The sequence below is a fragment of the Pteropus alecto genome, unplaced genomic scaffold (genome assembly GCF_000325575.1).
Source record: "Pteropus alecto unplaced genomic scaffold, ASM32557v1 scaffold76, whole genome shotgun sequence".
Lineage (NCBI taxonomy): Eukaryota > Metazoa > Chordata > Mammalia > Chiroptera > Pteropodidae > Pteropus > Pteropus alecto.
The window spans coordinates 23,243,168-23,255,519 of record NW_006443138.1 but is presented as its reverse complement, the minus strand read 5'-3'; the positions used below and the strand labels follow the sequence as shown (position 1 = coordinate 23,255,519).

The following is a 12,352-nucleotide window of genomic DNA, read 5'->3' as shown; positions in this document are numbered from 1 at the left end:
GCGCCCCCCCACTCCCACCCCAGCTCTTGTATCACTAAGAATCTGGCAGCCAGTTCCGTCCTGACAGAGTTTACAGCATATATTGGTGGATTCTTGTCCACAGTGCATCTGCTTTAAGAATTAACGAAAGCAGAGTCAAGACAGTAAGGTAAGCGCTGTTTTAACTATAGCACTGGGGATGCTGACTGTTTGGGACAGAGTTTATTGTAACAGGAACAGAGAAAATTCCAGAGCAACTTTGCCAATTGCTATTCAACAGCATATCCATAGCTGTGAGCTTTACTTTCACAGTTTGCTTAGTATGTTCTCCATGATTTATGGATTTGAGATCAATTTTATACAACGTATGCTGTATTGCTTGGCAAAAGAAGTTATAAAAAGTTTCAGGTTTGGAATGAGAAAATATTTAAACTAGACAGTGAAAATGTATGGCAATTAAAATATTTGTTGCTCTATGCTAATTAGTTATATATGTTAGTATTGTTAGAACCTAATTTTGCAGCAAAAAAGACCATTTCAATCAGTATTCAAAATATTTTGCCACACATATATTATTATAGTTTGTTATAATTTGCCATAAACATTTTATTTTGTTATAAAATGTGAGTTAAAAAACTTAGACCTTCTTATTTCTATTTTGTTAATTTAAAAGATGTTTTTGGATGTAAGCCGTAATGAACATGTTTTGAAGAAATTCTGGGAAACATGATTTACTTTTTCAAAAAAGTATTTCCTTCATAACCACAGGTATTTGAAAAAAACTGGGGGGAAAGTAAATAAAGTGCACGTATGCTTCACAGTGGAGTCATTATATGCCTACAAACTCTCTTTGAATTCAGAGCCCTTGTTTTTATTCTGTCAAAAAATATGGAAGCATTTTTGCATTACTAGTCAATACTCACATTATAGTTACCAAAGTCTATTTTACTGTATACTGAATTAAAGTAAGGTAGAAGCTTATTAATGAAACAAGACAAATCTTTACAACATTAATATACTGTAACTTAAAAAGAATTTGTACTGTGTAATTGTTCTCATGGCCAAGTCCTGTCGACTCCATTAAATGACTTCATCATTATCTTAGGAAATAATTTACTAAGAATCTGGTTACGTGTTACATTACTTAGCTATCAGAATGTTTCTAACACCCTTTTTAGTGTTTTATCTGCTAAAATAAATTGCCTCATAATTCCAAGTTAAGCAAAGAATAGATGTTTTAAACTTCTCGATATTAAATATCTTACTTACCCCAAATTACCTAGATCCAAAAGTTCGCACCACACTTCTCACTATCTTATGGTGTCTATTGGAATGTGGATCCTGCTTCACATTAAGAACGTTACCAACTTCTCTTCGTCCAAAACTCTTCACCCTGCAAAAGTCCAACTCCTATGTCATATTTCCCTTGACCTAAATTACTGAACCTGTACTTCTCCAAGCAATTAAAACATACTTTATTGAGTCTCACCTTAAAAACATGTTCACAAGAGAACATCACTGTTACAAATTGTTTTTAATTCTCAATTGTATTCTTTTCTACATGGCTCTTAATGACACTGTTAAATACAGACTTTCCTCAATTCTCAGCTCTCTCTCACTTCCATTCTGTAAGAATAGCAAAATCAAGTAAGTGAAGCATGCATTCTTCAATTTGTTAGTTTTTAGCAGAAAGAAAAACTCTAATTCAAAACTTAGAAAATAATATCTTTATCAGTTGACTCTCTTCCTAGGTTTAAACATTTTTAGAATTTGTGATATTTCTCTGATTAATACACTTTAGTTTACCTAAAACTTATATGCTAAATATTAATTTCAGTACACAGTTTTGTAATGTGCCTAAAAGTATAGTATATTAAATAAAAGTTGAAATAATATGCACACACACCCACAGCAAGAATTCTCTTCCCCTTCCTCAGAACCAACAATAACCAGACATTTTTAAAGGAATTTACTCCCCCATTTCCCCTCCACCTTCTCCCCCTACACACACACACACACACACACACACACACACACACAGAGCTTTCCTCCAGGCAAAACCACAGATTGCCCATGTTCTCAGTAAGGATCTTCTTAATGAGACATTTTAATGATGTTGAATGGTAGGGTAGAGAATACAATTTACAATTATCTTCTCATTTTCATTTTTTTTTCTGGTTTTGAAGAGTGTTCTGAAGCAGTGTTCTAAAGTGGTGGTCAGTAGGCACCACACATGAACCTTTTACAGGAAGTTATTTAAGTAACCTGGAGAGAATGACTGGAACAATTAGTCCTGGCTCACCCAGAAGGGGGCGCATGTGTATGAAATCTAACCTGATCCTTCCTTATTCTCATACTTAAATAAGAACTAAAAATACATCATAAGATGCACTAGAAAAGCATTATTAAATAATAAAATACACATTTTGTAATGAATTTAACATTACAAATCGAATATCCTTTTCCTGAAATTATACTATTTATAATTACATGTTTTCCCTCTATTTAGGATTCAAAACAATTGCCTAAAAAATGAATCTAGGCGCCTTTACTCTTCTCTTGGCACTAATCGGTGGTGCCAGCAGCCAGTACTACGATGATTACGATTTCCCCCTACCGATGTATGGGCGATCGTCACCAAACTGTGCACCAGAATGTAACTGCCCTGAAAGCTTTCCTACAGCCATGTACTGCGATGATCTGAAATTGAAAAGTGTGCCAATGGTGCCTCCTGGAATCAAGTACCTTTACCTTAGGAATAACCAGATCGACCATATTGATGAAAAGGCCTTTGAAAACGTAACTGATCTGCAGTGGCTCATTCTAGATCATAACCTTCTAGAAAATTCCAAAGTAAAAGGAAAAATTTTCTCTAAACTGAAACAACTGAAGAAGCTGCATATAAATTACAATAATCTGACAGAATCTGTGGCCCCACTTCCCAAATCTCTGGAGGACCTGCAGCTTACTCATAACAAGATCACGAAGCTCGGCTCCTTTGAGGGACTGGTAAACCTGACCTTCATCCATCTTCAACACAATCAACTGAAAGATGATGGCATTTCAGCTGCTTTTAAAGGCCTTAAGTCACTTGAGTACCTTGACTTGAGCTTCAATCAGATGACCAAACTGCCTTCTGGTCTCCCAGGATCTCTTCTAACTCTCTACTTAGACAACAACAAGATCAGCAATATTCCCGATGAGTATTTCAAGCGTTTTAAGGGACTGCAGTATCTGCGCTTATCTCATAATGAACTGGCCGATAGTGGAATACCTGGAAATTCTTTTAATGTTTCATCCCTGCTTGAGCTGGATCTCTCCTATAATAAGCTTAAAAATATACCAACTGTCCATGAAAACCTTGAAAACTATTACCTGGAGGTCAATGAACTTGAAAGTAAGTAGAAGGCTGTGCTTGTGTTTAATTGATGTATCCTCAAGTTTTTAAATGCCTAAACTGTGCAACACAAATACTGTTTCTGACTCCATTTAAAAAAATGAATTAAAATGTCAACAAAATATCAACCTAATTGAACTACATAAGAGTTCCAGCTTAGTTATTTATCCAATATTTGGCCTGTCTTTAGAATGTCCAGATTTTAAAAAAATAATAATAATAAGATAATAGACTTTAAACACCAATTTATTTAAATTTAATATTCTGGGCTAATTCTGCTGTGCTATGGCTTGATAATTCTTATTATTTGCCTCCTTCATTTATTTCTTGGCATGATCTAGCTGAGGGAGGGACAAACAAATCCAGAAGAGGCATAGCCAGCAGAGGCTTTTTTCTCCTATTTATCCCCAGAGCAGCCTGTATATTTTCATTGTCATCCCTGACAGTTTTACTTGGGACTCAACATATTATTCTGCTATGACGACTGTCCATCTCTGTTATCCCTGTGTTTGTGGTTTCACAGTGTTTTCATGAAGACTATGAGGAAGATTAAAGAGGGAAGGAATATGATAAGGATTTGGAACATTTTTTAAAATAGTATTACAGAGCCCCTTTTCTTATATATAACCCTTTACCCCATTTTATTTTTCTACAGTTTCTCCTTCCTTTTGCTTGCTGCCATAGTTTATTTTTCATTTATCTTATGGGTGGGAGCTTGACCTGATTCACTTGGACTATTTATGCACTCTTCCCATCTTCTGAGACATTTTTCAATTTAAGCAATACAGATTCAGGTGGGAAATTGACATTTACCAATCCCCACCTTACTCTTTAACAGAGCATGACTGAAGAGAAACCTATGATTCTTGAATAAACTTTCTAAATAAAAAATCGTGTGGGAAAAACTGATTCACAAATACAACAATTACATCTGTAAAATAATCTATTGAAACCGAGTATCTTTATGCCATGTAAGTTAGTTCTCTGGTCATGCGGGATAAGAATATTGACACTCTTACCTGAAAAATTACAGTGAACCTTGTTAATGGATACTTTGTATTTCTGCAACAGTTTCCTGTAACTCTTAGTAAGGTTAGGGTGGTCTCATGTAGAAGACCCTGATTGCCAACTCCAAAATGCCACATGCTCCTTCTTGTATCTAAGAGAAAACTTGCTTGTTATACAATACACAGTCAAGCTATCAGAGCGGAACACTCATAATTGTTTCCAGTACAAAACTCACTATGTGGCAGTATATGATTCAACACTATAAACATTTGTGGTTAGGAGAAAAGCTACACAGACTAGCCAAAATGCTAATGGAATTTAAGATGTTCTAGGGCTGAAGAAATCCTGTTAGATATGGTGAGTGGAGATTTGCAACAGGAGCAGGGCTACCTCCTTCTCTGAGATAAGAAAGGAGAGAGATACAAATGCAGAAGAATTTGGAGATATAAAGACCAGTGAAAGGAGGGCCAGTGTGGGAAAGGGGAAAGGTTGTCTATAGGAGAAATTCCAACAGCCCCTCAGTGCCAAATTGAGATTTTTTTTAATGATTGTTTCAAGCTCATGTAATAAAAAACCAAACATGATTACAACTTTCCATTCTTTAATTTCCAGAGTTCGAAGTAAGGAGCTTCTGTAAGATCCTGGGACCATTATCCTACTCCAAGATCAAGCATTTGCGTTTGGATGGTAATCACATCACCCAGACTAGTCTGCCACCTGATATGTATGAATGTCTACGGGTAGCAAATGAAATCACCCTTAACTAATATCTGCTAATTTCAATTATATCGAGGTGTACCCTGGAGCAACAATCTATGATTATGTTTTGTTGTGTGTCCATTTTTTTGTCGTTGTTGCTCTTTATTACTTCCATTGATTTTAAATTCTGAGAAAAAAATGTTTTGTAAACATTTTACTACTTTTTTTAAAAGAAAAGATGAAAGGCAGGCCTATTTCATCACAAGCACAGACACAGACACACACACACACACGCACACACACATACAGTTAATGCTTTATTTGTAAGTTTAGTGTTTTCTACATCTCTATGTCAAATGATGTACAAAGCATTTTGGTGGTTGCATGGAAGTCAGCCAAGTTTTGTGATTCTTAAATCTTAACTTAATGTACCCAAAAGCATGGACTACATGCATATGGAAGTTTACTGTCTTGAACCAAATTTTCTTAATATGTTCAACTTTGGTTAGCTGAAAAACAAGTGGTGAATTTTGAGAGCAATGATTTTGCAAAATACTAAACAAAATTCATGAAGTCACATATGTTTAAAGCAGAATTTTTAGTATTAAGAATTTATATATTTACCTAGAGAAACTTTTCTAGAATTATTTTTCACTTTAAGGCAAGTGTATATTTCTTTTTTTTATTATTTGCATGTTATGTTTAACAAGCTAAGAGCAAAATAAAACATAGCAAATAGCATCATTGTGTTTGACTTCTTGTGAAATTCATCTCTTTCATGGATAAAATACAGCCATGTGCCCTATAATGGCATTTTGGTCAATGATAGACCACATACATGAGGGTGGTCTCATAAGATTATAATGGAACTGAAAAATTTCAATCTCCTAGTGATGTCACAGCAATCATCACATTGTAGCACAATGCATTACTCATGCATTTGTGATAATGCTGTTGTTAAAAAAAAACTATTGCACTAATAGTCATATAAAAGTATAACACAATTATGTATAGTATATAATACGTGATAATGATAATGAATATGTTATTGGTTTATGTATTTACTATATTATACTTCTCATCATTATTTCAGAGTGTAGTCTTTTTACTTATAGAAAATAAGTTTGCTGTGAAACTGTATGTTGTGTTACACCAGCAGCAGCTTCATACATCTCATGTTTACATTTCTTGATTTCATCATGTTCTCTTATGCTTGATTTAATCTTGTGTTGTTTTATAAACTTGGTATAGCCTAAGTATACAGTGTTTATATAATCTATAGTCATATACACTAATGTCCTAGGCTTTTATATTCACTCAGCACTTACTCACTGACTCTCCCAGAGCAACTTCCCATCCGGCAAGCTCCATTCAAGTGCCCTGTAAAGTGTATCATTTTTTCTTTTATACTGTAATTTTACAGTACATTTTCTATGTTCTAACACTCAAATACTTACGATTGTGTTGCAATTGCACAGCATATTCAGTACAGTAACATGCTGTATAGGTTTGTAGTCTAGCATAAATAGCTATGTCATACAACCTAGGTGTGCAGTAAGCCATACCATGTAGGTTTGTATAAGTGTACTCCACGATTTTAGCACAATGACAAAATCACCTAACAATGCATTTCTCAGGACATATCTCCATTAAGCAGTGTATGACTGTAATAAATTAAAATTAAAATTAAAAAACAAAAACAAAAACCGATAGCCTGCAATATTTTACTGATGTTAAATAGAATTTTCCACTAAATAAATTGTCTGCTTCCAGCATCAACTTGCAAGGAGTTTTTAAACACATCTTACAGATCTGTACCTGAAAGCATACAGATCCCAGTTCCAATTCATGGGTAGAGGGGTTTTCCCCACCACCACCAAACAATTCTCTGGACATCAAGTGAGTGTCCCAAGACCCGCTCCTTGGGTTTGATTAATTTGCTAGAGCAGCCCAAAGAACTCAGGAAATTCATTTACTCACTAGATTACCAATTTGTTATAAAAGAATATAACTCCGGAGCTGCCAGATGGAAAAAATGCAAAAGGCAAGGTATGCAGAAAGGGCATGGAGCTTCCATACCCTCTCAGAGTGTACCATTCTCCCATAATACCCACGTGTTCGCCAACCTGAAAGCTCTCTGAACCAAACCCTATCCTTCTGTGGTTTTATGGAGGCTTCATTGAGAAGGCATGGTTTGTTAAATCATTGGTCATTGGCAATTGAACTCAGTCTCCAGTCCCTACCATCTCCCAGAGGTGGTGGTGAGGTTGGACCAAAATTTTGAACCCTCTAATCGCATGGTTGATTCTCCTGTCTACCAGACTTCTACCCTTAGGTTACTGGAAGGTTTTTCAAAAGTTGCTTCATTAACATAACAAAAGATATCTTTATCATTCTTATCACAGAAAATTCCAAGGGGTTTTGGAGCTGTGAGCCAAGAACTATGGACAAAGACCAAAATTATATGAAAAATATATTCTGGTCATCTGAATGAGCAAATATATATATATATATCTTATAAATCATAATGCAGTATTTACATCTCACAACTTGCTTGGATATTTGCTGTTATTCCCATTTCTGAGGGTTTTACTGATTCTTATGTAATAACATTCAATTAAATAAGAAGAGTTAAGATCTCAGCAATTACTGCTTGGTTGGTTGTTAAGCAAAAATGGTGGATAACTTCCAGGAATGAAAATGTTGAATGTATATAAAAGTTTCTGAAAATAAGACTTAAAAATATTAATTTATCTCGAAGCCGATACATTTGTAACATAAGGTTAGAGTTTAGAATACAGTAATAACAGCTTTCAGCTTTCAGCTTTCTACATTATGGATACCCATGATTCTATACGATGGGAAATAATATGCACATAATTTATGAAAATAACTTCTACTTTATTAATTAAAGTAGTTAATAATAAAGCATATGTTTGGAGCCATCATGCAAGCAAAAATATACTCATTCCATATGAGTGCACATATAGTCTCAAGTGTACCTAAAACAAAGGAAGCACCTCTCCAAAGCATATGTTTTAACAGAACATTTTTAGTGAATTCCGTCTTTTAGTAAAATGGCCTATCATCTAAGGACTATCATCAATTAAGACTGAGTTGACTAGCAAATATGTAAAATGTATGTTACATTAGGTACACCGTGTATTTTTGTCATGTCATTCTACATAAAGGTAAGTTTCCTGATCTATAAAAGCATTCTCATGCCACATTTCTTTTTAATAAGACTGTAATATAGAAGACTGTAATATAAAAGAAATGAAAATAGAATGTTATAGACTTATATGAGCTTTTTCTTTATCTCACTTAAGGAAAACATCTGGTCAGCTGACAGTCTACACCTTTAAAAGCATTTGATTTATCTCTATCCAAAGTTATATGCTATTCTTAAGCCTAAAAATCAAAACTATAACTTTTAAAACAACAGTTCCCTTTGTAGTTAAGGTTGGTTGACAAGGACCAAATTCAGCACAAGATACTTTCTTGTAGAAGCATCTGAAAAAGCACTAGTTAGATCCTGTTATGGAATAGCTTCTCTTTCTAGAGGACAGACCCCATCTCTCCAGGAAAGAGCTGGAGAAGAGATGCTTCCTGCTTGCTCCTCCACTCATAGTGACAGCCCTAGTGAGAGAAGAATATATGGAGACTCCTTTATATACTCTTCCCTCAATTCTTCCTAACCCCAGTTAGAATAGTGCTTTTTAAAAATTTCAAGTGTGTAATTAGCATACTGGAATACTTTTCTAAATGCAGATTACCAGACACAATGTCCCAGATATGCAGACTCAGTAGTAAGTTATGCAATGTGAAATTCCACATTTTCAAAGAACATCTCTGATGGTTCTGGTGGTCAGTGACACACATCTTTCAAAACACCAAATTAGTATGAACACTATGATCAAGCTATTAAAATCCCAGAGTTAAAAAGTAGAAGAGTCATTTTCTCTAAGGAAGCAGAATAGAAAGAGGACTGCTATTTGAAATATATGTACATAAGAATGATGTTTATTCATATTGTAACTTTATTTAAGCTCTCTAACCCTCAATTTATTCATATGTAAGCAAGGAATAAAAATGACAATTTCATAAAAATACCATGAGACACTTCTACCACCCAGCTGACTCCAGATTTGGTTTATAAATAGTTCTTGCCGGGCTCTGCTCCTTTTGCTTTCAGTGACATAGCCGGTACTTTTTCAAGAGAGATAGCTTAGGATACATTTTGATTAAATTTTTAAGAAGGTACCTAAGGGAAATGGTTAACAACAGAGTGAATTTAAAACAGGAAGTTCTCTCTACTGTGTCACTAACAACATTGATTCTGATTTTGTCTCCTTCTGGATAAAAACTATATAAATGAATTAAAGCATTGAGACATATGAGTTCTTTCTTAAGATTGAGTCACTAGAGATTTAACTGTAGACACTGATTTGGGGCCTACAAATGGAAAAATGAGAAAAGTCCCGACATCTCCATTTGAAAATCGGGACTGGGTCATGCCTTCATGGGAAGGAGGACTATGATGTACTGGTGCTTTAAGGTTCATGATAAATTATCATGCTCAATAATACAAAAACAAAAATACAGATGAATAGTATACCACTAAATGAGCCAGAGGAACATTGATTTTTTAATTAAAATTTCTCTGACTGGTAATAGCTATTTTCAGAAATACTAGTGAGGTTAAAAGGTTGATTTTACAAAGAATCATTTTTAGGTGCTTATAATCTTTTAAGTTTTGGGTTCCTTCCCCCCCCCCCCGCCTTTTCTATAGCTGTAATTTTATCATAATGATGACCTTAGATTTTCTTTGGTTAGATTTTGAGACCATTATAAATACTTGCTTAACATTTTACTTAAAAGAAAATGTTCATTTTATTTAAAGTGAACTCTAAAATAACTTTACTACCATAATTAAAAATTTATATAAAATAACAATAAAAGTTAATAGACATGCTGTAAATATACGAAATATTTTTAAAATATTTAGCTAGTTATATTTATTTACTCACTCATGCATTTCATAGCTTTTGTTTCCTAATAAGAAATAAGAAATTGAACAGAACACAGGCAGAGAAAAGTTGAAATTCAGGCAACATAAAATGGGTGAGGTCCCATGCATCTTTATCTCACTTCAATGACCTGAATATTCCACTTTTGCTTTGTAGTAACTCCTCTTTCACATTTTGGTTGGTCCAAAGAGTTATCACCTACATGTGTACCTTTTTCCCTTAAAATGAACCTGTTTTTCTATAAAACAGTATATTCTATGTTTTAAAAATATTCAAGAGCCTGAGCTACCTCATCCATGAATTGTGCCTAAAATAAACTCCACTCTATTCATGCTGTCACTGCTTTATTCTAAGATTTGCTTAATTTTCATCTAGATTTTTAAAGATTATCATATTTTTCCTAGCTTCATCATCCACAATGTTATTGGAGTGAGTTTTCTAATATGTAAACTTGGTTCTTTATTATTTATCTGTTTAAAACTATTCTATAATGCACCATCATTTACAGATGTGGTTTAACCTCTTCAACACAGCATAAAAGGCACCTCAGAATATCAAAGGCCCTTTGTAGTCTGGTCTTTGGTTACCTCCAGAGCTTCATCTCTTAGTAGGCCTTGCTAGACTCCACCACCATGCACCATCTTAAGTCACTTGATACTGCAACCATACTTACCAATCTGCAGCTGATTTTGCTCTGTCATATATGGAAAAATCTGTCCTTTCTTCCTGGAATCTCTATTCCCCTTCTACTTGGAAACACCTACACATCTTCCAATACTCATCTTAAGCTACTCTGTCCCTTTGCCATAAATTCTTCTGAACATTCTCAGATAGAATTAATATCTTTTATTATAAAAATAATATTCTTTATCAATTATTTATCAAAATTCTAAGCTAGAATTAACAACTCTTTCTGTTGTGCCTCCATCTGTAACTTTTTCATTAATTTATTAAACACTATTTATTGAGCTTCTACTATATTCTAGGAGTGGCTTAAGTGTTAGGGATTCATTAGTAAATAAGTCCAATAAATTTTCCCCTACCAAAATTGACATTCATAATGGATATATTGGGTAAATATTAGCGACTCCTTGGGCTGGGAGCGGGGCGGGGTAGTGGGGGTATGGATTTGCTGTCGGCCTAAGTGCCTACTTGCTCTGCTTCCTGAGTCACCTAGTTTGCCAAGGGGGCCTTGCACATAGTGAGTGTATTATAGAAAATTATAATAATTTTAAATATATTTGTAACTAATGAAATAGTATCAATATATACAAAATATATTTGTAACTAATGACATAGTACTAAAATGTGTTTAACTATAGGAGAATTCTGAAAAATTCTAACAATATTGTGATAAATTTTAAAGCATTTCTTTAAATTTTTAATATTCAAGTAGATTAAAAATCAGCAAAAATATAACATAAACACTACAAAATTTTCAACATTAATTTAATGGACAGATATGATCTTTTATATCCAAAAATTAGAGAACTAACATTCTTTTCAAATTCAAATAGAGCATTTAAAAAAATTGATTTTATACGTGGCCACAACCCAAATTTGTTTCGATAAAATTTAAAGACTAGGTGGCTTATATGTTCCATTTTCAATTCAAAAACTATATTAGAAGTTTGCAAAAAATAATTCATGTATACTTGCAAATTAAGAAAACAATTCTAAAACATTTATAGGTCAAAGAAGACATCAGAATAGAAACCTAAAAATAGACAAATAATAGTGAAAATATTGTATGCCAAAATGAGTTTAATTTTGCAATATTAGTAATTCAAGTAAAATTTATAGCCTTCAATCCTTTTACTGACCTGGACATTAATGTAATAAGTATTTAATTTAAATAGGAATGATTTCCTTAAAATATAGGATAAAGAAAAGATATTTACTATCACTATTTCTATTCAACAGTTTATTGGCAGAATTTGTTGTCACAATGGAAAAAGACATGGAATGCATTAAGAATTAAAAAAGAGAATAAAACTCTAAAATTTTGCAGATTACATGATGGTTTAGATAGAAAATACAAAAGATTCTACAGATATATTATTAAAAATTATGAAAGTACCATTTATTTATTATTATTGAAGCTCAGATCTAATGACATTTATTTATACTGTGTCATGCTGGGCATGGGACTCTGCAAACTACAGTCCTAGGTAACTTTGCCTGTAGAGGTTTCCCAGGGAAGACACTAAAAGAAAATTGATAGCAAAAGAAAAAGAAA

At 33.6% G+C, this 12,352-nt stretch overlaps 1 protein-coding gene across 1 annotated transcript; it reads left to right on the top strand.

Annotated features, from left to right (window-relative positions):
• Positions 1–35: 35 nt before the first annotated feature.
• LUM (lumican) lies at positions 36–5,738 on the top strand. Its single transcript, XM_006923822.3, has 3 exons — positions 36–148; positions 2,489–3,376; positions 4,997–5,738. The coding sequence occupies exons 2-3, from the start codon at positions 2,512–2,514 to the stop codon at positions 5,149–5,151; spliced, it is 1,020 nt and encodes a 339-aa protein (XP_006923884.1). The 5' UTR covers positions 36–148; positions 2,489–2,511; the 3' UTR covers positions 5,152–5,738.
• Positions 5,739–12,352: the final 6,614 nt, after the last annotated feature.